Source organism: Myotis nattereri (genome assembly GCF_964212035.1).
Source record: "Myotis nattereri genome assembly, chromosome: 4".
NCBI classification, from domain to species: Eukaryota; Metazoa; Chordata; class Mammalia; order Chiroptera; family Vespertilionidae; genus Myotis; species Myotis nattereri.
In genome coordinates this window covers 68,725,958-68,753,413 of record NC_138079.1, presented here as the reverse complement: position 1 = coordinate 68,753,413, position 27,456 = coordinate 68,725,958, and the positions used below count along the sequence as shown (strand labels likewise).

Sequence of the window (27,456 nt, the reverse complement as noted above, 5' to 3'; positions counted from 1 at the left end):
TCAGGCCTCTAGTATTATATTTGGGGGCAGGGGGGTGGGGGGGGGGAGAGGAAAAAACTATATGTTAAAAAATTTTCTTTAGGACCACTCAGAAACTTTAATATGCTAATAGTATTTACATATCCCTAAGAGGAAGAGACCATAAAATGTTTCTTTAATGCAGGGGTCCTCAAACTTTTTAAACAGTGGGCCAGTTCACTGTCCCTCAGACCATTGGAGGGCCGGACTATAGTTTTAAAAAAAAACTATGAACAAATTCCTATGCACACTGCACATATCTTATTTTGAAGTAAAAAAACAAAACGGGAACAAATACAATATTTGTATTTGCATGTGGCCCGCGGGCCATAGTTTGAGGACCCCTACTTTAATGTATTTGATCACAGAACTCTTCTCTTTCTGGAACCCATATTTTGTACAACCTAATTTAATAAGAGTGAATATATTTATATTTTTGCCTTTATTTTTCTAGAGCAGTGGTTCTCAACCTGTGGGTCGCGACCCCTTTAGGGGTCAAACGGCCCTTTCACAGGGGTCGCCTAAGACAATAGGAAAACACATATATAATTACATATTGTTTTTGTGATTAATCACTATGCTTTAATTATGTTCAATTTGTAACAATGAAATTGGGGGTCACCACAACATGAGGAACTGTATTAAAGGGTCGCAGCATTAGGAAGGTTGAGAACCACTGTTCTAGAGGTTTTATAGCTCCACATGTTTTAGTTGGTAACAATGTATAGTGTGATTGAGAGGAAACTATAATAGGATGCAAGGTATTTCTTTATGTTTAAGACTAGAGGCCCAGTGCATGAAATTTGTGCATGGAAGGGGGTCCCTCAGCCCGGCTGCACCTCTTGTAATCCAGGAGATCCCTCTTGCAATCCGGACTGCTGGCTCCTAACCACTGTCCTGCCTGCCTGCCTGCCTGATTGCCCCTAACTGCCTCTGCCTCAGCTTCCGCCACCGCAGCTTCATCCGGAAGGACATCCAGAAGGACGTCCGAAAGGTCGTTCAGCTGTCTGGTCTAATTAGCATATTATACTTTTATTATTATAGATATTGTCAACATTAGAGTTCAATTTTTTGTAAATAGCCTTAAAGCTGACTTAAAAAAAAAATCTATGCTCATTATAGAAAATTTGTAAAATATAGGGAATGATCAAGAAGATACTGACAGCCTGGTTGGTGTGGCACAGTGATTGAGCATTGATTATGAACCACGAGGTCACAGTTCAATTCCTGATCAGGGCATATTCCCCAGGTTGCAGGCCCGATCCCCAGTGTGGGGAGTGCAAGGGATCAATGATTCTCTCTAATCATTCATATTTCTAGCTCTCTCTCCCTTTCCCTTCTCTCTGAAATCTATAAAAAAATATATTTTTAAAAAGAGTAGAACTACTTAGAGATTCTCTTTACATATCACCAAATTGCTTTCAAGGAAGATTATTTTGACTGTATCATCAGCATTATATAAAATAGCCTATCTCACAACAGATTGGTATGAATTTTTATAACATTTAAATTAAATTTAATTTATTTATCAAGCACTACTGTATGTAATGCAAAACTTTAAAAAATGTAAATGCAGTGAAATTTCTCTTTCATCCCCTATCTTCCAGGGACATCCCTTCTCCCCAGACGCAACCAATACTTGTGAGTACTTTTAAGACATTTTGTATACATGGTAGCAAATATATGTAAATATATTCTCTTCTTCACAATCCTGCTTATTTCAGTTGAAAATATTACATGGATCCATTCCCTGTTAGGACATAAAAGATGTCCTCATCTATTTTAACAGTTGGTTGGCATCCCATTGTATAAAATGTGGAATTTTAAAACCAATCCTCTATTAACGGATATTTGTAATAATGCCAGAAAAAATACATATTATTTCATATGTATGCAAAAATATCTAGGCCATCTTCCTAGAAGTAGAATCATTGCTTTACAAAGTTTGTGAATCAGTAGCCTGCTAGATATTAACAAATGGAGTCTGTGCTGTGGAGTCTGTGCTGCTTTATATTCAAAGCACTAGTGTGAGGGGCCTGCTTCTGCACACTCTTGCCTTGTGGTGTGCTGGTAAATGATTAACCGGCTTTCAGGGGAGTGAAAAACTTGATTTGTAGTGTTTGCCAATTTCCATAATATAAACACTCTCATCATCGCTGATTTCAAGCTATCAACATGAAGTCACTATATTTGGTGTTGGGAAGAGATGTCCGCAATTGACTCTTACACTGCCCACACAGAGTGTTAGCAAGCATTTTAATCGTCACCTGACTGAAAAATGAAGTGCATGAGATTGAGTATATTTTCCTCTACTTAAGAACATTTCTTTTCCTAGGAGCTGTTTATGTCCCTTGTTCATTTTCTATTGCGGTAGGGGTCCTTTTCTTATTTGTAGAAGCACTTGATACAATGGTTGTCTGTTTCTTATATGATTGGAATAGCAAATATTTTCCTTGGTTTATTTATATTTTGAATTTGCTTATGAAGGTTTTGCCATGAAGAAATTTTTTACTTTTATAATTGTATTCATCATTCTTTTCTTTAAGCTACTTGAGTTGCATATTATAGTTAGGTCTTCTCTTTTCTAAGATTAAAAACATAATTTTCATATGATTTTTTTTCTCATACTTTTATAATTTTTACTAGAGGCCCAGTGCACAAAATTCGTGCACTTGGGGGGGTGCTCCCCCAGCCTGGCCTATGCCCTCTCACAGTGCGGAAGCCCCATGATCGATCGCCCCAAAGAGACAGGACCTGCTCACCCACCCAGGGCTCCTTGATGGAGTGCCCCAAAGAGGCAGGCTGGAGCCAGGGGTCCCGCCTTTGCGCTGTGCAGGGCTGCGGGACCCCTGGGCCTGGCCGTGTGGAGCGGCCACCAGGCCCCACCTCTGCGCCGCACACAGCATCAAGTCCCTGCCCACCTGCATGCGCCCGCTGCTCACACAGCCTCCTGGTGATGGATTATGAAATTGTGACGGCATGAGGGCATCATGGCATAAGGTGTGATGACCATCTAAGCTATTATTAGTATGGATTTTTTTATACGTAAAATTGCTGCTACATTTTCTTTTGGTTTGTGTTTTATTTTGGATGGCATATTCTCTAATGCCAGTTAGGTCAAGTTTGTTGATAGTGCTGCTCATGTCTCCTCCTTACTAATTTACTTATTTCTTTTGTCTGCTGGTTCTATTAATTGAAATCTTCAACATTTGTGGGTTTGTAATTTTTTTCCTTTTTGGTTCAATCAGCTTTAGCTTCCGGGTTTTTGAATGTCCATGATTAGGTAGGTGCATACACATATTTGGTATAACACTTATTCTTGTTGATATTTTGACCCCTTTATCATAATGTAGTGGCAGTCTTCATTCCTAGAAATATTACTTGCTCTGAAGACATTATGTTCACCGTGTACCAGTGGGGTCCCTTGGCTTGGTCTGTGGGGATCGGGCTGAAACTGGCTCTCCGACGTCCCCCGAGGGGTCCTGGATTGCAAGAGGGCAGTTCTTGGGTTACGCATCCCAGAATTGGGCTCCCTCCTCTCTAGTTCCGGGTGAGAACCGCAGCTGCCAAGTCACCACAGCTCAGCCGCTCCTGTCCCCTGGTGGTCAGTGCACATCATAGCTACCAGTCAGCCAAAAGGTTGGCCAGTAGGCCAGTTGGCCAGTTCCTTAGGCTTTTATATATATAGTCACTCTAGCTTTCTTTTCATTAGTGTTTATATGAGATATCTTTTCCTCCCTTTTATTTTTAATGTCTTTATATTGAAACTATGTTTTTTTAAACTGTTACAAAGTTGGTTCTTGTTTTTCGTTTTATGTTTTTTAATTGCAGTGCTTAGACCATTTATATTTAATGAATTATCAATATAGCTGAATTTACATCTAACATGTTCCTGTTTGCTTACTATTTCTCATATTTGTTCTTTGTCCTCTTTTCCTGACTTCCTTTGGATTAATTGAATATATTTTAGTACTACATTTTATCTCTATTAGCTTATTAGCTATATCTCTTTATTTTTTAGTGGCTGTTCTAAGGTTTACCATATATATCTCTAATTTATCACAGTTTACTGTCACATAATATTGCATATCGTTAAAGAATCTTAACAGTATGCTTTCACTTCCCTTTTTCCATCTTTTGTTCTCATATATTATGCTACTATATATATCTACATTTATTATAAGCCCCCAGACTATTGTTACCATTTTGTTTTAAAGTTATATTTACAAGACAGTAATAATTCAAAAATGTATTTTCTATTTACCCACATACTTACCATTTCCTGTACTCTTCATTTGTGTGTGTGTTTTCAAGTTTCCATCAGAAAAATCACTTCACTTATGCCTGAAAAGCTTCCTTCAACAATGCTTTCTAGTGCAGGTCCAGTATCAATGAATTTTCTTAGCTTTCATTTGTCTGAACGTCTTTATTTTACCTTCATCTTTTAATGGTGTTTTCATTAGATTTAGATTCTACGTTGATATCTCTCTCCCTCTCCCCCTGCACTTTAAAGATATTCTTTGAATGTATTCCTGAGGAGTTGGCTGTCACATTTCTTTATTTCTCTACATGTAATATATATTTTTACTCCTGATGCTTTTACCTTCTCTAATGATCTTCCTTTTTAATGTTTTTGATCTATACCATTTTCCTTTCCTTTAATAACTTATTTTAACATTTCTTGCAAGGCAGGTCCACTAACAACAAACTCCCTCAATTTTTATCTCAGAAAGTCTTCTATTTTTTTCTCTTGAAGGTATTTTCACAGGACACAATTGTAGGTTAATGTGTTTTTCCCCCCCTCTCTCAATATTTTAAATATTTCACTCCACTCTCTTCTTGTTTCTAAGGAAATGTTGGATATAATTCTTATCTTTGCTCCTCTATAGGTAAGGTACTTTTCCTACTCTGCTTTCAATATTTTTTCTTTATCTTTTAAATTCTGCAGTTTGAATATGATATGCTTAGGTGTAGATTTTTTTTTTGTTAATTCTCACTGAGGACATTTTTCCATTGATTTTTTTGAGAGAGTGGAAAGGCGAGGGAGACACAGAGGGAGAGAGAAACATCGATGTGAGAAAGACACATCAATTGGTTGCATTGGCACATGCTCCCCAACCATGGCCAGCGATGAGCCTGCAACTGAGGTACGTGCCCTTGACCGGAATCAAACCCAGGACCCTTCAGTCTGAGGGCCAATGCTCTAGCCACTGAGTCAAACCGGCAAGGGCAGTGTAGTTTGTTTGTTTATTTATTTATTTATCCTGTTTGGTGTTTTCTAAGCTTTGGATCTGTGGCTTGCTGTCTGACATTTTTTGGGGGGGGAAATTATTCATTATTGCTTCTGCTCCTTTCTCTCTTCTCCTTTGTACTTGTTCCACAGTTCATGGATATTCTGTTCCATTGCTTTGTTGTTGTTGTTGTTTTAATCTTTGTTTTCCAGTTTTAAAGATTTCTATTCACACATCCTCAAGCTCAGAGATTCCTTCATCCACTGTGTCCAGAGTACTAACAAGCCCATGAAAGGCATTCTTAATTTCTGTTAGTGTTTTTGAATTCTAGGATTTCTTTTTAATCCTTTCTTATAATTTTCATCTCTCTATTTACATTATTCATCCATTTTTGTATGTTGTATAATTTTTCCATTAGACCCATTAGCATATTAGTTATTTTAAATGTTTAATGTTTGATAATTCCAACATCTCTGGTATTATGTGAGTCTAATTCTAATGCTTGCTTTATCTCTTTAAACTGTATTTTTTGCCTTTTATATGCCTTGTAATTTTTTACTGAAAGCCAGATATGCTGTGTTGGGTAAAAGAAACACTGGTAGAAAGGCCATTGGTGATATGGTGGTGAGGCATAAGGAAAGGGAAGGTATTATATGGTTCTATGATTAGGTCTCAGTCTTTTAGTGACCCTGTGCCTCTGGTCTGTGAACTTCCCAAGGGCTTCTCAGCTGTTGCACCTCTTAGGTGAGATGAGGTGGCTAGAGAGAGCTGGAGTTGGGTATTTCCCTTCCCCTATGTTGACCAGGGTCTAACAAAACCCCAACAGGTTAGGCTCTGGTAAAATAGTTTATCTTAAGGTCACACCTTGTCAAGAGCAGAATGCTCTGGCCTATTTAAAAATAGTTTTTCCCCCATCCCCTACCAGAAGCATGAAGGGGGCGGGGGGGGGGGGGGCGGGTTCTACAATATTCATTATGAAAACCTGGTGGGGCTTCTAGAGGTAAAAACTCAGCCAAAGTGTGGAGGCTCCTTCTGTACTTGTCCCCTCTGGGGTTTTTAGCTCTCAGACAGTTCAACACTGAGCCTCCAGCAATTTGTCAAGTACAGGATAGGTTTTCTGCCTAGAATTGGTTCCCACAGAAGTCCCTGCTCTAGTAAGATATGATTCTCTGTACCCTCAAGTCTCCAATTTGGGGAACTGTTATTTGCCCCGGGACCTCACTTCTCTGACAGATCTAAAAAGTTGTTCATTCATTTTTTTCAGCCTTTTTTGTTTGTTTGTTTAATTATTATTAGTGCTGAGGGATGAGTCCCAAGCTCCTTACATCTCTTTATCACTGGTTTGCAGCAATTTGATTATGATGTGCCTTGGTGTCGTTTTTGTCATATTTCTTTTCAAGAAGTTTATTGAGCTTCTTGAAACTGTGGGGTTTAATGTTTCTGTTAAATTTGAGAAAATTCTGGCCATTTCTTCATTTTTGTCTGCTTCACCCCACTCCTCTTCTGGGATTCCAATTACATGTGTGTTTGCCTGCTTCGTATTGCCCCACAGCTCACAGATGCTCTGTTCATTATTTTTAAGTCTGTTTTCTCTGTTTCATTTTTAGGTAAGTTTTTCTATATTTGGATTTATATTTCTATAACTTCTAGTTACTGATTTTTTTTCCTTTTGCGGTATCTAATCTGCTCTTAAACCTACTCAGTATATTTTTTATTCCAGATATTGTATTTCTCATTATCTGAAATTCTATTTAATACAGATTTCTTCCATTTCCCTCTTCATTTCATCCATGTTTTTCTTTAATAACTTGAAAGAACAGAACATATTTATAGTAGCTGTTTTAAAATACTGTTAATTTCATCATCTCTTTCACTTCCAGCATTATTTTTATTGATGCTTTTTCTCCCAGTTATGAATTGCATTTTTCTGATTCTTTGTAAAGGTAATAATTTTTACTGGTTACCCAGACATTGTTGGGTGCTCAATTTTGTTGTATTCCTATAAATAGTGTTAAACATTTTCTGGAAGGTAGCAAAGTTGCTTTCAACATTAATTTGAACCTTTAAAAATATTTTTTAAAAGTTCTTTTTAGGAGGGCCTCGAGGAGCTCTTGGTCAGAACTATTTTGCCCCACTTTCAAGACTTGGCCCTTTTGAGGTCTCTACTGAATGTCCTTCAACTTAACAAAATCTCTTCACTCAGTCAAACAATTTTCAGTCCTTTATGAGGTCTGTGAATTATTTATTTTATAGTTCCCCTGTAATTATTGTACTTTGGAAGTTGATTTTGCCCAACTTTGCGGGATGTTTTCCATTTCTCTACTCCTTACATTCATGGTTCCGTTGAATTCTTTGAACAGAGCATGCACAGATTGGTAACCAATCAGAGACTCAAGGGCCACCCGTGCACACGTCTGTAGCAGTTAATCCCTCGCAGACAGAACCAGAAGAAGCTCTATCTATGTTTAATGGAGATGGAGGGACATGAAGAAATGTATCATGTTCTTCACATTTCCCAAAACCAACACATTTGTCTTAAAGATTTAGAACTCATTCCTAAAAATAAGGCATGTGGGACTGTATCTATATTACTTTATATCAAACATAAGCTTTCTGGCCTTTGCTTTATGTATAGCAGGGAATACATGGTGAATGGGGTTAGTACTTGAGCACAATAAATGGCCCAGCTTCTTAACCCGATGTAAAATCCATTGTGCACTCTATGCCTTTGTAAATAGAGCTTAGACTTAAATCGCTATAATGTAGTTGGGTCAGTTCCCACTACCCAATGACATTGAAAAAATTTAGGGGTGACAAAACAACACCTCTCATTCCCTCCTCTTGTCTCTTATCACTCTGAACAGAAATGCTCACAGGGAATATATTACTACAAAGACCTCTGACCATATCTCCAAATGCCGCCTGTGTTACCCAATGCTTCTTATGTCAACAACCCAACACTCTTCTCTGACTTGTGAACAGCTCTGGCTAGGGCACTCTTCTCTTTTTTGGAAAGAGAATCCACTGCCAAAGAGACGTAAACAGCAATTCTTAGAGTATTTTCCTGCAAAAAACAGCACAGAGCTGAATTCTGATAGCATACCTGGTCCGGATTTCCTTTCTGCTGAAGATACAAAAATTGGGAAAACGGCATTTTCTGAGATGAAATAGTGGAAAGGAAATAGATTATACATAATCACTTTAAATGTTGGTATCAGCAGAGCTGGAAAAATCCCCTAGCTAAATCCCACCGTGAAAAGCCACTAATTTTGAGGGGATTAAGTCAACTGAATGATTTTGGATGGGCAGATAATAGAAGTAACTATTCTGACAGTTAAACTGCCCCAGGGAAGGAAACTTAATGTTTAAGTCTCTGGCAATAATTGCAAATAGAATTTGGTATTTTTTAAGCTACCCAATTGGAACTGTTTCTTCTGATACAATTTACATTTCCATAATCTCTGCATGCCAGTAGTGTTAACATTTTATTCAGATACAAATTTACAGTTCAACCATTACTGTCTGAAAGCCATTAGATAGTAATCTCCCTATTTACCTTATCAAAAAAGGACCCAGGCATGATTGGACCTGGTGGGTATAATAATTCCTACAAAAGATTTCCTTTCCCATTTTCAACACAGTGGCCAATCTCTCAGAACGATATTGTGTTTAGCAGAGACTAGTGGCCTATGGGGCCAGTTTCAAGCTATGAGAAGCACAAAACTTTCTCATTTCTCTTGCTTACAACTTTCTGCCTAGTTGGCATAAAGTTGGCAGAAGACACAGACAGGAAGGAGAAACAAAAGACATGTCATTGAACACATCACTAAAACTCCCTTAAGAACTGCCTGCGAGGTCCTCAAAAATGTGGAAAAAGCCATGATGAGGAGTTGGGAGCTCCTCTGGGACAGAGCTGTGTGTTTCATTTATTCCTATGTCCACATGCCTAATGTCCTGCTGGACAGAGCAGAAGCTCAACACGTGATTCATGCCAGTGGGGAGCCCAGGAGTCCCCATTGTGAGAAGGAATGTGCCTCTCACCCGGTCCTTGCTGAAGTGGGGGAGCAAAGGAAATGGACCAGATGGAGCTCACGCCTCCTCTTCTCTAAGACGTGTTCCCTGATGGACTCATCCTTTATCTTTATGGCCAAAATGTGAAGTCTTATTGTTTTTATCTATTCTGGTGTCTTGTTTGAGAATCAGGATATTTCCAGCAGAGGGAACAGTCAGGAGGCATAAGATTGAATAGTGTGTTTAGAAACTGTTCTCTCTGTGTTTTTTTCTTTCTTTCCTCCTTTAGCTGTCCAGAGTGAGTTCAGAGGTTAGCGTGGGTCATGTTCCTTTATCCATGGCGTATTATCATAATGGGTCTGCTCACGTTCCTTTCTTGTTTTATTTACAAGTCTATTACTTTTTCTCATAGACTTGCTTTTGGCTTGTGACACACTAAGTCTCCCATTGATAACAGATACATCTGTAATAAATTTTTCTTTTTTTAAGAAAATCCTTTAGATAAAGACATCTAGGGGGATAACAGGGTCGACATTCTGGAGAGAGTTAAGAGAAGTGAACTGACCCTCTGTAGCTGTGTCTTCTCTGCAGGCATTTGTTATTTTGCCCCAAGTGCAAAAACCTGAGAATCAGGCATTCTATTTGAGCACAGCAAGAGAAACCAGAAGACGTTTCTGGCAGTCTCACAGGGATGGAAACCTGATTGGCCACAACACACCTCATTTTTCCCTAAAGACACTTGTCAATTTCTGGAGCTACAGGGATTGTAAAAAAGACAAGAAGAAAGCTGTTGAAAAGCAGAAAGGCCTTTGGGGTAGTCTCACAGCAATGATGAAACCAAGAATAGAGTTCAGGGCTTACCAAGATGGGGAACCCAATGACCATGCCAGGAAGATCTGGAAGATCATCCCCTAGGAGCAGGGATGAATGTAAACTTAGCCAAAGTCTATAACTGATCCAGAGGTACACTGGACTTACAAAAATGGCATATAAGCATTTTCTTAGCCCAGATCCTGATTGGATTAAGTAATCAGCTCCTACTCTGTAAGCCTCATAAAGGAAACGGTAAATCAATTCTGGTGAAAGATAACATCATTTGAAATCTCTAAAATTTCCAAATCCACAATGTTTAGCATATAATAAAATAAAACTAGAGTTAAGAAACAGGAAAGTGACTGATAATCAAGAGATAAAATAGTTAATAGAAGCGGATGAGAAACGAACCAGATGCTGAGGTTTGCCAGCAAGAATTTCAAAATAAATAAGGTTAATATACAAATAAAATTTTAAAAAGGATAGAACTACTGAATGGAAAAAATAAAATATTATAACAAATAATTTGAATATAGATATAGATAGTTGTTAATCCTCATCCGAGGGACATTTTTTCCATTAATTATTTTTTTAGAGAGAGTGGAAAGGGGTGTGTGGGCGGGGGAGAGAGAGAGACAGAGAGAGAGAGAAACATTGATGTGAGAGAGACACATGGATTGGTTGCCTCCCACACACAGCCTGGCTGGGGTTGAGGATGAAACCTGAAAGTAAACAAGGTAAGTGCCCTTGACTGGGAATCAAATCCGTGACCCTTCGGTATATGGGCCAATGCTCTAATCACTGAGAAATACTGGCCAGGGCTTGAATCCATATTTTAAAGAGTCATATTGACATTATAAAACTGCAAAATAAGTATCACAGAGGCTCTGTTTTTAGTTTTAGAAGGACTAATGAACATATTCTCCTTCAAATAATAGCTATAAACCCTGAAAAAATACAAAACAAAGGGGAAAAGCTATCTGAAGACTCTGGAAACTGAAAAACACGGCTGGTTATAGAAAGAAATTGAAACTTAGAAAAATGATCAGCACAAAATAAATTCCCTGTTCTTGTCCTTTACCCCAAGGTAAACATATGTGGTGGCAACATTGAAAAGTTCCTAAAACTCCAATAAGAAAACCCATTAACTTATTGTCCAGAGTTAGCAGGGACAGGACTATGGGACAACCTTGGAAAGGAGCAAGCCAGAAAGATTACACCCTAATTCTGCATGTAAACATAGCCCAGGTCTACAACTGATCAATGCATCATGCATTCTGGGTAGAATTAGAATGAACTTGAAGCTAAAACAAAGAACTAAATTGAGAACCAAGCTGCCACCCACCACAGGCATGACAGTATGCAATTTGAGTAATTATTAATATAAAAAGTCTAATATGCTAATTGTCCCTCCAACCATTCAACCAGTCACTATGATGAGTGCTGACCACCAGGGAGCAGACGCTCTGACTGGTATGTTAGCTTGCTGCTGGGGTCCAGCCGATCAGTCAGGACTGGGTGAGACAGGCCAGACATGCCCTGGAGCCCTCCCATGGTCCTTCCCCAGCCAGGGTGGGGTCCTGGATTGCCAGATGGCACAGGCCAGGCCGAGGGACCCCACCGGTGCACGAAGCTGGGCCTCTAGTTATTAATAAGTATGATCCTCCATGTTTCAGCTTTTGAGGTCAGAACGGGCTCAAACATGGGATGTAAGGATTACCGTGGATCTGATCATGAACAGGAGTGTGTTGGGACTCTCTTATGGCTCTAGCTACCACCAAGGTTCAGGAATCTAGTGTTAGTCATTAAATCATCTATCATTTCCCAAACCCCTACTATGTTTCACAACAATCTGGCTCTCTGTCCTCACCAACATGCCAGTCACTTACCTTAGCAGTATATAAATGTGCTGGCCTGGGTCCTAGAGAAAACTATTTGCATTCTAGTTTCTGGACTGTGGGGCAGAGAAATCCCAGAGTCTTGGGACAGGCACCATGCTTTGTGTGCTGCCATGTTCTCAGTAGCTAGCACAGTGCCTGGCCCAAAGTATGTGCTCGCTTAATAAATATTCGTTGAACTGAGTTCAATTTATTTGAAGCCTTTGGAGAAAAATTCAGCAGCTTTACGCCAATCCTCCAAGGACATACTTTTCCTGCTGCCTTTCACCTGTGATGGGTAAAACCTGTGACTACTGGTTGGCAGTCCTTCAGGCTTATGTAGATGGACAGTGGCTATGTGGCTACCAGGGCCTTTTATACTTTACGCTTATAAAGTAGGAGCTCCAATTGTTTTTAATCCTTGTGCAAGATTTAAATTCCTGCTGGAATCATTATACATTATATTTCTGGAATCATCATATGCCGTACCTCTGCTGAACAAATACTTTCCCTACAACTCATTAGTTTCTAGGCATTTCCACAAAAGAAATGAAAACATGCACCCTCCCAAAGACATATATGATCGTTCATAGTAGCTTTACTCTTAATAGCCCCAAAATGGAAATAAACCAAAATCGTATCAACAGATAAACATTTTGTGGCACATCCATACAATGGAATATTCTTCAGCAATAAAAAGGAACAAACTTTGGATAGATATCACAAAATAAATAGTTCAAAAAATATGCTAAACAAAGGAAGCCAGACACAAAAGAATACATACCGTATGTATACTTTTCATTTACATGAATTCTAGGATAGGCAAAACTCAACTGTAATGGCAGAAAACAAATCAAGGGTAGAAGAAATTGGCTGCCAAGGAGTATATAGGAGCTTTGGGGATGATGAAAGTTTACTATATCATTTTTTAAAATATATATTTATTGATTTTAGAGAGGAAGGGAGAGGGAGAGAAAGAAACATCAATGAGGAGAGAGAATCATTGATCGGCTGCCTCCTGCACACCCCCTAATGGGGATCGAGCCTGCAACCCAGGCATGTACCCTTGACAGAAATCTAACCAGGGACCCTTCAGTCCACAGGTCGAAACTCTATTCACTGAGCCAAATGGGCTAGGGCAATGTTCTATACTGTGACTGTAATGGAGACTTCATGGATCTGTGTATACATCTGTGAAAACGTATTGAATTGCACAATTAAAATGAGAACACTTTATTGTATGCAACTTGAATCTCAACAAAATTGACCAAAAAATAAATAATTTCTAGTTTTTACATTTAGTTTTCAGACAGTCAGCTGATTTCAAATCCAGGATGATGTACTGCAGTGGAGCAAGGCCATTCTAAGGCCTGAGCTCTTGCCAGCGGCTGGACCAGAGCCTTGGAACTGACTTCCTCTCAAACTCAATGACATCCCAGGACTAGAAGTCCACTCTTCTGAATGTTTCTGTTTACAAAATTCTCTCCTAGGTGTTAGGAGATGATGATGAGGTCTTGGCTAACAAAGAAGTACCATGAAGAGCTGCTGAATTCCCAGAGCTTGGCACCGTGCCCTTTGAATGAATGAATAAGACAAAAGTAAAAGAAGTGTATTCCCAGAGGAAACCTTAGATCTCTAGAACACCACATATGCAAGGACTGAGAGAGCCAGAGTGGAGAGGGAGAAAAACAGTGGCTTTGAAGAAAACCATCAGGCCAGGAAGTGCCTCAGTACTGTCTCTCAGAGCACATCCAGGCTATGAAGTGCATTTGCAAATCCTGGCAGCGTCATTCCTCACTGACTTCAGTGGGCCAGGTGAATAGAGCAGCTTTCCTAGTGAGGGAAATCTTATTTCCCGTGCACCTGCACCTCCCGAAAGATGCATCTCCAGCCAGGGCCAGCCTGTAAAGTGTAACTGATTTCACTAACACTCCTTGTGGAGCATCTGGCCTCTCCCAGGATGCTCACAGGCAGCCTCTTTTCTCTGGACCCATGTGTCTCTTGCTTCCCACCACTGAGGTGTATGCACATCCTGAGTCAATTAATCAGCAGGAGTTCCTCCTCAATGACAGCCAACAAAGGCATTCTAAACATGGCCTGACGTAGCTCGCACAGCCCTTGCTTCATCCATACTCCTCCTTGGCTCATATGCATCCCATCTGTTGATGAAAATTAATGACACGCTGTATGTCACATAGGCCCATACGTTCATTGTGGGATGCAAGCTAGAAGTCATGCTTTGAGGAAGCTTCAGAGGAGTATGTGGAGCAGGCTCTGTTGGCTCTCCCCACTTAAAAGGTTCCATGCTTTTGGCTCCCTGGAAAGACATCTGATCAGAAATCACAAAATGTCCTACTAAGTAAACCTACATAATAAAGGAAATCATTAGCACAATTAAGCTGCAGATGTTGGAAGGCTTATGAAGAGACTTTATGTGGGAGTGTAGGACCACCTCAGAGAAACCAGTAATGCTTTGAGGAGGGTAGGAAAGGGAAGGTTTTGCTTGGCCCTCAAGCCTGCGATGCTGTGGACTAATAGGTGGCCAATTACCTTGAGGGGTATATTTATCAGACTGCTAGTTGCTTTCCCAAAGGTAATAGTATTGGCAGGCGAATTTCTTGGAGACTTTTGTACTAGGTAAGGCATAACCATGTTTTGGGGTGTTCCTCCCACTTCCGGATGGCAGTTTGTATCACCACCCCTTCTCATCCCACTTGAAGAATCACTGTCAAGAGTTTGGACTGAGGATCAGGAGACCTGTCTTCTACTCCTGGCTCTACCAAGGAGGGGCCACATGACCTTAGATAACTCACATGTCTTTTCTGAGCCTCACATTGGTTAGATCATTTAGTATTACCCTAGTTCCTTCTGGGTCTTTCCAGGTTATTTTCATTTTGTCTTCCAGAATGTTCCTTTAACTTGTCCTCTAGTACTAACCATTTACCTGGAGGACTAATGCTGCAGTTTGACCTGCAGGTGGGGCAAATGCTGCTGCCCCCATTTGGCATTTGATCAATTTTAATGAATAAATGAACAGATTACCACACGCATAAACAAATTTCTAACTCCTTCCTGCATGCCGGCTCTCTCTGTAGGCTGCTATTGCTTCCCATCCAAGAGGGATGTTAAAATTAACGTAAACTTGCTCAGTTAACCAGAGTTTATTCAGAACCTCTATGTAGCAGGCATCAAAGAAGGCAGATACATGCAATGATCAGACATATGACAACATCCCTGCCCATAAGAAACTTTAACTGTTTCCTTAACATAGCCTGTGACTATACAGAGATTTAAATAAGGGAAGTTTAGCATAAAAAATTATTAAGTTATGATAAAACACTAACTATAAGACAGAAGAGAACTTTATAGGGTCCCATAGGGCTGAGAGTGCCCAAGGAGGAATAAACTTGGAAAAGGATCCCCTTCCTCAAGGCTGGGGTCCATACCTCATTGGAGAAGGTGTAGTTGAAATATATTTGGATGGAAGACAAGTTGGTTGGTTTGCCCAGTCACTGGGCGAGCAGGAAACAACCCTCTGGGACGTAGGTAAGGCACAGTCAGTAACCAGATGTGCACGGAGAATGCCAGTGTTTGTAGAAAGCTTGGCACACTCAGTGCCCATTGTCAGGATTGCAAACCTGAGGGGCAGGGAAAGTGAGCAGAGGGAAGCAGGGCACAGGTGAGTCTTAGTTGGTGAGGAAGAGAGTGGGCATCAGAAGAGCTGGAGGTACTGCCCTGGGCAAGAGGCTTAGAGTATGCAGTATCTGTGGAGAGGGCCACAGGAAAGAGCTCACCAAACTAGGCCAGGGCTGCAAGGTGGACAAAGGACTATGTGTTCTGGACCCGTGGCTGGGGCAGAGCACCACCAGATGGCCTCACATTCACACTGGTGACCGACATTTTCTTTCCAGTGCCCTCTACTGAGAAAGCTTACCATGGTGCTCACCATAAAGGAGAAGAGCTTAAAGGGATTCCAATCATTATTACAGAGCAGGTATTAAAGGGGACATTCAGAGCCAAGGCAAAAAACCGATATTAAAAGAGCCCTAGCCTGGGGCTAGGCTCAGTTCAACCAGTGTGACTCAGTGGTTGAACATCGACCATGAAATAAAAGGTCACTGATTTGATTCCCAGTCAGGGCACATGTCCAGGTTGCGGGCTTGATTCCCAGTAGGGGGCGTGATGGAGGCAGCCAATTGATGATGTTTCTTTCTCATAGATGTTTCTATCTCTCTATCCCTTTCCTTTCCTCTCTAAAAATCAATAAAAAGAAATAAACAAAGAGGCCCTCTAGAGAGGAAGGGAATCCTTTTCCAAGTTTATTCCTCCGTGGGCACTCTCTCAGCCCTATGGGCCCCTATAAAGTTTTCTTATGTCTTATAGTTAGTGTTTTATCATAACTTAATAATTCTTTATTGTATTAAAGCATTACTTTTCTTTTTAAAGAGCCCTAAACTAAGGCTCAGAAATTCTGAGTATATCTGTGATCTTGGGCAAGTGACTTGTCTCAGTTTGTTTATTCATTTATAAAATAGAAATGATATTTGTCCAGTTTACTACACGAGAATACTGTGAGGATCAAATACTATTAGGAGTATGAAAGGGCTTTGTAAACTATAAAGTGCTGTACATTTCCAATGGGTCATTGCTGTGCTTGTTGTATTCAGTATTACTAGTACATCTGCTGCCCGTCAAGCTGGGTGATGTTCCTCCTGGTATTAAGGCCACAGAGATGAGACCCTGTCTTTTTCTTTTGAATTCCTGGCACCTAACACCCTAGCTAGCATGAAGCAGACAGTTAATTAGTCTGTTACCAGAACTATACTGTTTTACTCATTTATTGATAGTCTCATTAACTGAGGCACTGAAGCTGAAGGTAATGCTGTGCCTGAACAGGGACAACCGTAGCTCCTCAGAGGTGGCCCACACTGAGGTGGCCCATCTTCCCTACCACCACATTGCTGCTGGAGGAGTCAGCAGGGTGAGCCTCTCTGCCCCCTGATCAGCCTCCTCCTGAGGTCCTGGGGCAATACCTTTATTGTAGATCCTAATACTCAAGCAGAATAAGTATTATTGCCTGTTGGTCTATTAGTTAATGAATAAATAAATGTATAAATGAGTAAATAAGCATAATTGTCCAGCTAATGTCTTGCCTAGAATCCTATCTGGGAATGATAATCAGAAGACTACCAAAATGCATTTCTCTTAACTATAATGACTATACACACACCTTTGCCCATTTCTTTCTCTAGTATTCCCTTCCCTCCTTTTTCTTTAACAAAATGAAGAAATCAAGGTATATATGCAAAGCAACTGCTGATTAATTAATTCATTTATTGTATTTCTGCAGCAGAAACCTCATAGTAGAATACAGCAGGGCTCTGTCTGGGCATCTTGGGCACTGCTGTTGAAGGTCTCAAGCTGTCTGACTTCTAAAGAGTCTGTCTTAGCATGAAAGGCAAGTTCCTGGTGGTCTGGGCTCCCACTCTGCCCACCCTGGGAATGCTGCTGATTGATGCAGGGAGGAAGCTGGGAACATGCTACGGCTGGAGGGGCAAAGCTGAGGACATGCTGCTGGGTCTGGGAGCGGAACCTCTGCCACATGGCTCTCCTCCCCCACAACGGCAGTCCCGAAGGAGAAGCAAGCAAAGACAAGCAAATTTACTCTGAAGCATGTCCTGGGATATTTCAGAGCTCCCTGCAGGGGGCTGAACTGCTGCTCTTTAAAGCTAAACATCACATATAATTAGAGAAAATGGTTTTGTCCGGCCTATAACACTTTTTTTAAAAATATATTTTATTGATTTTTTACAGAGAGGAAGGGAGAGAGATAGAGAGCTAGAAACATCGATGAGAGAGAAAGATCAATCAGCTGCCTCCTGCACATCTCCTACTGGGGATGTGCCCGCAACCAACGTACATGCCCTTGACCGGAATCGAACCTGGGACCCTTCAGTCCGCAGGCCGGCGCTCTATCCACTGAGCCAAACCGGTTTCGGCCAGCCTATAACACATTTTGTGATGAAGTTCGGCCAGTGGGCACACAGACTTGGGCATGGTAGTGGTTAATTATTTGAGGCAGAAACAACTTGGCATTGCAGAATCAGTTTGCTCTGCTTTTGATACACACTGGGATGGGTTAGCTATTTCAGGGGTGAAACCAACACATGGAAGAAGTCTTTCTTTCATTCATTCCCATCTGAAGCAAATCCTGTGGGTTTCATTTGATGTGTTAGCCCCACTTGCAGATAACACAACACATTTAGAAAAGGAGGCACAAAATAGCCCTAAAGTGGCTTGGAGATCTGTTATTGGAGCATATAAGGGTAACTTGATCAGTCCGTTAATCTCATTCTCCTTTTTCTGATTCCTACTTAGCTGTGTTTGCATGGTAAATGCTGAGTCTGAAAAGAGAGGAGCACTGCTTTTCATTGTTCTTTTCCTTCCACCAATTCAGCAAGTGGTCAAGACAGAATCCTGTCAGACTACCAGAAGGCACATTCATACCTCCTTAGAGTGCTAGAGAGCTGGAGGGAGAAATTCAAGTTCTTGCTCAGAAATGTACAGGAAGGGCCCTAGCTGGTTTGGCTCAGTGGAAAGAGCGTCGGCCTGTGGACTGAAGGGTCCCAGGTTCGATTCTGGTCAAGGGCATGTACCTTGGTTGTGGGCATATCCCCAGTGGGGGGTGTGCAGGAGGCAGCTTATCGATGTTTCTCTCTCATTGATGTCTCTAACTCTCTATCCCTCTCCCTTCCTCTCTGTAAAAAAATCAATAAAATATATTTTTTAAAAAAGAAATGTACAGGAAGGTGAATGAGGTCACTTTCCATGCTGGCAAAAAACTGGTCTCACTGGTCTATTGTAGCAGGTGAGTAGCCAAGGAGCCTTTGAAATTGACTCAGCTGTGTCTCCCCTGTTCTCAGAGAAGTGGACAGTTTGCTTATTTAGAAAGGATGGTTAGAAGTGTCAAGTTGATCTTCTTCAGAGGGAGTGGGAGTCATTGATTTTAAAGCCCTCTTTTCTTACTCAATGCCCACTTGAGAGTTAAAAGGTATGAATGATGCCTTTGATATTTTTGTCCATCGCCCACTGCATGCTTACCACTGAAAAATAAGACAGATTTGCTAAGAAGAGCTATAAGGGACAGGAGGGAAATTGTGATTGCATTTAATGGCACTTGACTAGAGAACCTCCAAATGCCCAAATCTTGTCCTGCCAATCATTCCTCAACCCTTGATATTCCCAAAGGAGCTGCACACCGAAAGACTAATAGCAAACAAGAAACAAAGTGACACTTTCAGAGCTTGAAACTTTACCTAAAGCTAGGTTTAGAGCACATGGCTCACTCTCGGGGTCAATGAAGGATCCTCCTGCCCTCCCCCCCTACACACCTCAGCTTCACCTCAAATTAACTAGTTCCTTCCAGCCACATGGCCCATAACTAAAGCAATGATGCATTACTGCAGCAGAGAAAGATGGGTAGGCCCTGAGGGATCCCTGGTTCTCTGGCAATTCCCAGCCATGAAGTGTCACAGAGGATCACCAAGAGCAGACAAGGTCTTTGTAGAGTACTCCGTCCATCAGTAAGCATGGCCAATCAATATTTTATAACTTACCAAACAGAATAGCAAGTCATTATCCCTTAAGAGAAAGAGCAACAGGAAAGTAGGCAGAAACCAGAAGTATCCCTTTCTCTATAAAACATTCACCCTCTCCCCACAAAAATGTTCTGTTTCAAACCCTATACAGATAAGCTTATGAAGTCGAGGTGGCTTCTATAGTAAAACTTAAAATAAATATTTAGTCTTAGAAAGCTGATGAAATAAGTAATTATTTAATAAGAGAATTTTTTTACTTCTCAAAAAATATGATTCTGTAGAAAGAAAATTTGACTTTGTGAGGTCCTACCTTTTCAGGCAGACACTTTGAAATCCTGGAACCCTCAGCATAGGCTATAGTGCTAAATATGAAAATTAATTTAAATGTTTTTGAGATTATACTGGTTACAAATTTAACTGAAAGTATAATCTAAAGAAAAGGGGCCCAAAAGTATAAATGCATTTGGGTGAATAGCATTAACCAAGGAAAATAAGTCAGGAAGACTCAGAGCTGGAAGGAATGGTTTCCAGAGCCAGTAGAGGAGAGCCAAAGCACCATAAAATCAGCATGTTTGGGCAAATTCTCATTTAGTGCTGAAGGGATAACCCTCCAGATGGTGGTCACTCTATGGGTCTGTCAGGTCAGGGAAACTATTGACACATCTGAGCCCACCCGGAAGCACTTTTTAAGACCTCCCTTTACAAGGGAGGCTAACGGCAAAGATGGCCACTCCCAGAGTCCCTCAAGCACGCTCTGGGGAACTTGCAAGTCCAGAAAGCTGATGTACCCAAACTTGCTGACTTTTTAGTTCTACTCCAGTCAATGAAGATCACACAAGTAAAGTGCAGAACATACATTTCAATATGAAACACCAAAACTCTGACAAAGAGGGCCTTTTCTGCCACAAGGTAGAAAGGTGTTACAGTCATTCCTTCAAGAAGAAACTGATCCTACAGGGGTGAGGAACGTCTGGCCTGAGGGCCGTATAAGCCCAAGAAATCATTTGGTCTGGCCCAAGCATTAGGGGTGAGTTAATTAAATGTTTGACCAAATATAGCAGGCTAATTTTTAAGTTGATAATTTTATATGGACCGAGAAAGACGTTATAAACATCCAAAATGGCCGTTGGCAGAAAAAGGGCTCCCACCCCTGATTTAAAGGCATGGACTTGGTTGCATAGGGAAAATTTTAAGTAAAATGACACTGAACAGCTTTCTGCCTGGCTCTCTGCATTTTGCTCACATTCTGCATTATATCTGTGTCAGCTTGTTCAGATTCTATTCAGCCTATATGTTTTTGATAACTTGGAACCATCTTGTAAGGGGAGACTTCTTTCTAAAACTTTGTCATTGAATTGCCCCACGTCAGTGAGGAAAGCCTCTTTGTAGTCAGTGTATATATTTGTGTGCTTTTAGTTAAGACATACTTCTTTCTACAGGAAATTAAAATCTGGGTAATGAGCTCATAAAATCTATACATATTTAACATAATCATAATATAACGGCATATTGTGATGTCTTTCTGGAACACTTCATTTGACCTCATCACATAAGTCACCTCTGAATTTGGTAGGAACGCAGCTGTTTTGCAGTCTTTGCAGCATTAGCACCAGAGCATGCCCAGGTCAACTTCATGACTATGATAAATCTCACAGAAGTGAGAACTTGCTCTAGCATCCTGGACAAGTAAAGTACAGAACATACTTTGTTACCAGGCTTTCCTTCTCCTCCTGTATATCTCTTGCTCCATGAATGAAAGGATCAACAACTTCAGGAGATCCTCCCCAGATACGGCTACTCCCTAGTGGGATTACCAATGTATTTAACTAAAGCAGTTTGAAAACTACTCTTGTAAATCTGAGGTTTATGATGGTGTGGTCTGTTTTCTAGAATTCAGATGGTACTGGTCAAATAAGAGAAGAAGAGGGCAAAAACTATTTATGTACTCTGTTAGTTCACTCAGCCAATATTTCTTAAGTACCCTGATGTTCACAGGACTACTACATCAGCATGCAGTAGAGTGAGAGGCTGGATTACAAAGTTGAGCACATGGTCTGGGCTGTGTGAGCCACTACATTCTCTGATCATTTGGAAAATTACTGTGCTCTGCTGCCAAAGCATAACCACATTCCTGGACAGGAAGGGATGCTGAAGCTTCCAATGCTGAAGTGTTAGAGCAGCCTGTTTTGGGGGACAGCTTTCTGCTTTGTTAATGAGTATGCTGGCTGAACCTGTAGGAACAATCTGAAATATGGACTAGAAATAGCACAAAAGAAATGTGGGAATCTCAGAAGCAAGGAGATATGGGAAAAGACCTTGAGAAATCACTGAGCTCCATGCCTCACAGCACATCTACATTTATTATAGATGAGAAAAACCTTATTGGCTTTTCCTTAAACAATTCAGGTACGATGTATTGTATTCTTTAAAATGCAGTTTCAGAAATAAATGCAACTATTAAATTTCCTATTAACTGCTTTTCCCTTCTTTCCCCTACTTAGATTCCTTTGAAGAAACATTTTTTTTAAAAAAAAAAACAAGTATTTTATAAAATGAGATTCACAAATTCTCATTAAAAGATGCTAAAAATGACTGAACTCTGGTTTTACAAAGGAGACATTATTATATATTCATTATTTTTCCTGCCTTGAAGATTTAAAACATTTTCTCTAATCCTGTAGCATCCTTTTCCTTACATATTTATAGACTGGCCCCGCTTCAACGTTCTTGTCTTTGCAGACTATTTCTTTTGAAACAAAAACTAACAACTTTCCATTTCCAATAAAACAAATAAAGCAGGCTATGAAAACTGCCAGCATTTCTATCTGAATCGTGGGCTGCCAGTCAGCTAGCACAACCTTACAATTCAGAGAAAAGCAAGAGACATTTTAAAAGATTCGGGGGGTGGGGGAGCGGCGGCGCAGTGGCAAGGAAGCAATGATAAAATCTTGAAATTCTCCAAATTTATATATGCCATTAAACTTTACTATAAAATCCCTCAAATAAATGTGTTTCTAATATTAGCATTAAATGAGGCTGGTGTATTGAGTAGAACTATTTGCATAATAATGACAAAGTTTCAGGGCAGCAAAATAGACTCAACTGAAACTTAAATTCTAATTCCTGAGCAGCTTCTGAGTAATGAGCCTGAACAAGTCAGAATTGTCCTGGCCCTCTTCTTCAACAGTAGAAAAGGGATTATGTAAAGATTTTATTTTATTTTTTTGAGAAATTTACAATGTAACCTATGTTTTCTCAAACTTTTCCTTCATGTAGCCATACTGGGGAAGTAGGGTGAATACACCTCCCAGTAGCTGTGAATTTAGCCTGAAGTTGCCCATTTCTCTTTAACATTCATATATATTTGAACTGTATGACATAAAATATTTATCTCTCTTTAAAAATATAAATGCTCTAAATTATTGGCTACTTAAAATCATGTTACCCCCATATTAGTTAGGCTATGTGCTAAACTGCTATATTAAGATTCCAAATGTACTTGCTAGAACCAGATATTTTATTTCTCATGTTAACAGGCTGGAGATAGCAGTTTGTTAAGAGTATATCAGCAATACTGCTCCATGAGGACATTCAGGGACCCAGTTCCCTTCCATGTTGTTGCTCCCTACCCTTTAAGGAATAATCTTTACTCAGTCAAAGCTCACTCATCTCCAAATCTATGTTTCAGATTTGGAGATACAGAAAAGTGAAGATGAATATCATTTCCACTTACATTTCATGGGTGAGACCTAGTCATATGGCTGCAGTAGCTGCAGAGGATGGAAACATAATTTCCAGTTTCCATGTGGCTGGCAAAAATTAAAGTGAAAGTAATGCTACAGAAATAAATATCACATATATGGATATACGGATAGAAAAAAAATCAATAAAACCTATTGGCCATTTCTGAATTATGTGACTCTATAAATTTAGGTTACTTATAATTTTTGGTATTTCCTAATTAAAAATAAACATATTTTATAATTGAATAATTACATATATTATTTGTAATAGGTACAGAAATAGTACATTGGCTCCTTTCTAACAAGTAATTCTACTTTTATTCAATCCTCATGTCAAACACTCATGCAAGGCATATTTATTTGCTAAGATAGTATGTTCAAGTCCCCACTTATTCTCTCACCCATCTTATTTCTATTAAAAAGTAACATGCAATTAATACTTTCGGGGAATGATATCTTCTTTGACTTGTGTATGAAACAAAAGTGGTGCCTTAGGGAAGAAAATGACCTGCAATTAAATATATTTCAGGAAAATATACGTTCTTAGTTGGAATTAGACCTTCTAATTGTCCTTCCTTCAATGCTGGTGATCAGACTTTCTTGAACTATTTACCACGTGTTTGTTTAGGTTTAGATATACATTTAGAGTCTAAAACCAGCTCTTTTAGGGGCCGTAAAATGAGCTACTATTAGACAATTCATTTTGAACTGTCACATTTAATTTAGATACCTACATTAGGAGTTAAGTTGGCTATGAAACCAATGAAAACTTCTACCTATTCATATGGTCAGAAAGGCCTAACAAATTCAACTTGAGATGATATATGTTTATTTGTACATAAGAAATCTAAAAAAAATATTTGTCAAAATGTTTATAGTAGGAAGTTCCCTCTGGGGTCTGGCAGAACAGAGTATAAACAAATAAGACAGATCTATGCCACAAGACACCTTTGAAGACAAATCTCATTATATTAAAAATATGTCTTCTAGATATCTTGTCAATGGAAGTTTAAAAACTTTTTAAATCAATCAACTATGGACAGCAACTACAACATTTATTTTCTGAAATACTGAAATAATCCAAACTCCCAATCCTTGTAAGCGACAACACAGAAGCACAAATATAAATAAGGGCATAAATTATATATATTGAATCTTTATTTGGGAGAATTTAACACTTGTAGTACTCAGATACCTCATATAAAGAATGTGATTTCATATTAATGGCTCTGTTTGTTTAGGACATTTATGAAATAAAATTCCCTCATGTTAAGAAAAAGCATTTTCAATCTCTCTCTTTCTCTCTCCTCTCTCTCTCTCTCTCTCTCTCTCTCTCTCTCTCTCTCTCTCTCTCTCTCCCAATCCCTCCTTCTCTGACTTTCTGAAAACAATAAATACAATTGATATTATTTTTTACAGACAACCATACTCATATTTATATATATTCATAGCATAAAGTATTGTGCACTTAAGTTCAACTACTTCTGAGACAAACATTTTATTGAATGAAATGAATTAACATATTTACAGAAAGAGAATGTAAAAGCTGTTTTGAAATTTTAAGGATACCCCTTCAGCACTCATTACAATTCTTTTTCTTCATGATCTGAATCTGTCTCCCACATTATGAAATGAATCATTATTAAATGAATAATTAGTTCTACTATCTGCAGTAGAAAGAACTGTTATTAAATCATTAAACTCAGAGAAAAAGTAAAAGTGTGTAGAGAAGCTCACACTGGAATCTCTGGATAACTACTACCAGCTCTATTTTTAATTTCTTTCCTATATTATTTCCAAAGCAAAGTATACTCATTATATTCAGGAAAAATACTGTAATGTATTGATTGCATGGGGCGGCTTTCTTATTTTTATCAATGTAATTGTTGAGTTCTGTATTCTACGGTACACAGTATACTTTATATCCATGGACCCTCCTTGATACCTATAGGTATCATCAAGTATGTAAAAAATGCATGTGGGCAATAAAGAAAAAATAGGGCAGTAAAAACAATATGGTGTTCACTTTTGTTTTTTTGAAAGCAAGAGTATTCTTAACAATTGCTTGCTTGCTGTTGGCTCATGGAACTAGAGAATGTATATTAGAATCTTAGTCCTCAGAAAATTATTTCCTTTAGCTACTGTTTGTCTAAGAAGTGATAAACCATATAATTTACAGGAAGAAAACTACTGAATCCTTCAGAAAACACAACCTGGCAGTCTGTCTTCAAAGCAAAATGATGACGTGGCAGAAGTGTGATGGGGAAAGCGGTCTTCAGGAACATCAGGTAAGAGAATCCAGCTGTGCCTGGATGGTCTCTAGCTATTTACAAAGACAAGAAAAAGAGAGAGAGCTGGTAAAGAAAGAGAAATGCATAGGAAGTGCTGTTTAGAAACATGCAAATAGAAGGGAAAGGATGGCATTGGCAATTATGCATATTAAATCCATTCACAGCAAATACACTACTTTTTTCTTTTTTAGTGACAATATTAGAATTAGTGCTTGCTAAATTTGTAAAGGAGGATTTCTAAATATTACTGTTTTACGTACACCCAACTGTTTCATTTTAAAAGCTCATTATATGACCTTTAAAGGTGTGTGTGTCTGGGGGAATTTCCTAGCTTACAAAATCAGTATTTGGAAAGAATCATCAAAAATACTCAAAGATAAATCTTGAAGGCCTGGCATCTTCCTTTTCTTTTGTACACAGAAATTAAAGTATTTAACATTACTTTATATCTAATGTGCAGTGTGGCTAGGTACCACATAAGTCATCACATATTGTTTACAGCAATACTCCTATTGCTTTAACTAAAACCACTTCCATTTCTTCCTGATTTAGTTTGTCAGATTCTCATCTCAGCAATGCTTCCTACTGTGAAACATAAGGTGTTTACAAGTCAAGTTTAAAGAACTTAGTTCCATAATAGGGAATTTAAAAATAAGAATTCATAAAATGAAGGAAACATTAAGGAAAAACCCACTTCTTAGAAATTATTTTTAAAATACTTACCTTGTTATAGAAATCAAACAACTCCTTGTGATTGAATTCCACAAGAACTTTCTCCAGATTCTATAAGAAAGAAAAAGAAAAAATAATTTAGTTGTATACAATTTATAGTTCTTTTTCTATCCAGCTAGCCCCCAAATATGCCATCTTATTCTGAGTAGGTTTAAAAGAAATACAATATAAATGTTACCTGCTCTACTTAACATCATTGTTCCTAGAACTCACAATCGCACTTAATAACACTCCACATTAGCATAAGGTTTCAACTCTATAGGGACATCTGTTCTTTAGTTGACTCTGCAAAGTTTAATAAAATAGATGCCAGCAAGAGAACAATTTCATTATCTATTTTTTCAAGACAGAGATAATACATGAGATTATATTTCATCTTTCTCAGCAGTCCATTTGAAATCTGGTAAATGCCATTACATAAAGACACCGGGGGTGGTATATCTGATTGGATCCATCCAGCCATTAATGCCTCACATCAGCACTGCTGCTGTCTCTAAGCATCTAACAGTTATGATCTTAACATGCTGAGATTGCTACCTTTTTCAATGTACAGACTCAGCAAAAGTTAACAATTAACACAACAGCTTCCAAGCTGGGACTTAAACATGCTCCTTCCTTTTAACCCACAATGACTTAGAGAAGACCTCAAGAATAAGGGAGGAGGCAGCCTATCAATGACTCTCTCATCATTGATGTTTCTATAGCTCTCCCTATCCCTGAAATCAAAAACATATTAAAAATTCTAAAAAATAATAATAAGGGAGAATATAGAAGTGGTTTTAAGTGTTTCATGTCTATATGTAAAGAGATTATCTTTAGAATTTGAGAATCTATGTTTATCCATGGAGTAGCCAAGAGCAGTTGTTCTTTAGGAAGGTAGCAATGGAACCTAAGATAAGGCTAAAAACGGAAGGGAAGCTGGCCTGCTCCCCACGTTGCCATGTTCTGGCATTAAACCCCAAAGAGTCCAAAATTTTAAATTCAAATCTGGCCTTCCAGGACATTATTAAGGTATCTTATCCAGAAAGGAGTAAGATCAATTTTATTTAACAGGTTGGTAGCTTTAATGATTCTAAATTTAGACATATAGTCCATGGCTCCATTTTTACTCTTGCTTCAGGCCTAAAAATATTAGGAATGGG

General features: G+C 39.1%; 1 protein-coding gene across 2 annotated transcripts in view; it reads right to left on the bottom strand.

Moving 5' to 3' along the window:
- The window catches only part of COMMD10 (COMM domain containing 10), a 229,339-nt gene that overhangs the window by 42,558 nt on the left and 159,325 nt on the right, over positions 1–27,456 (bottom strand). Inside the window, exons 6-7 of one of the 2 annotated variants that reach the window (XR_013995852.1) lie at positions 26,306–26,365; positions 25,505–25,614 (exon numbers count right to left, since the gene is read on the bottom strand). Coding sequence is in view for 1 of the 2 variants with exons in the window: in XM_081088741.1 (XP_080944867.1) it covers positions 25,576–25,614; positions 26,306–26,365 (99 nt within the window). In the remaining variant the exon portion in view is untranslated. Of the gene's footprint in view, positions 1–24,635; positions 25,615–26,305; positions 26,366–27,456 lie in introns of those variants that run through there. The other variant, XM_081088741.1, reaches the window with a different exon arrangement.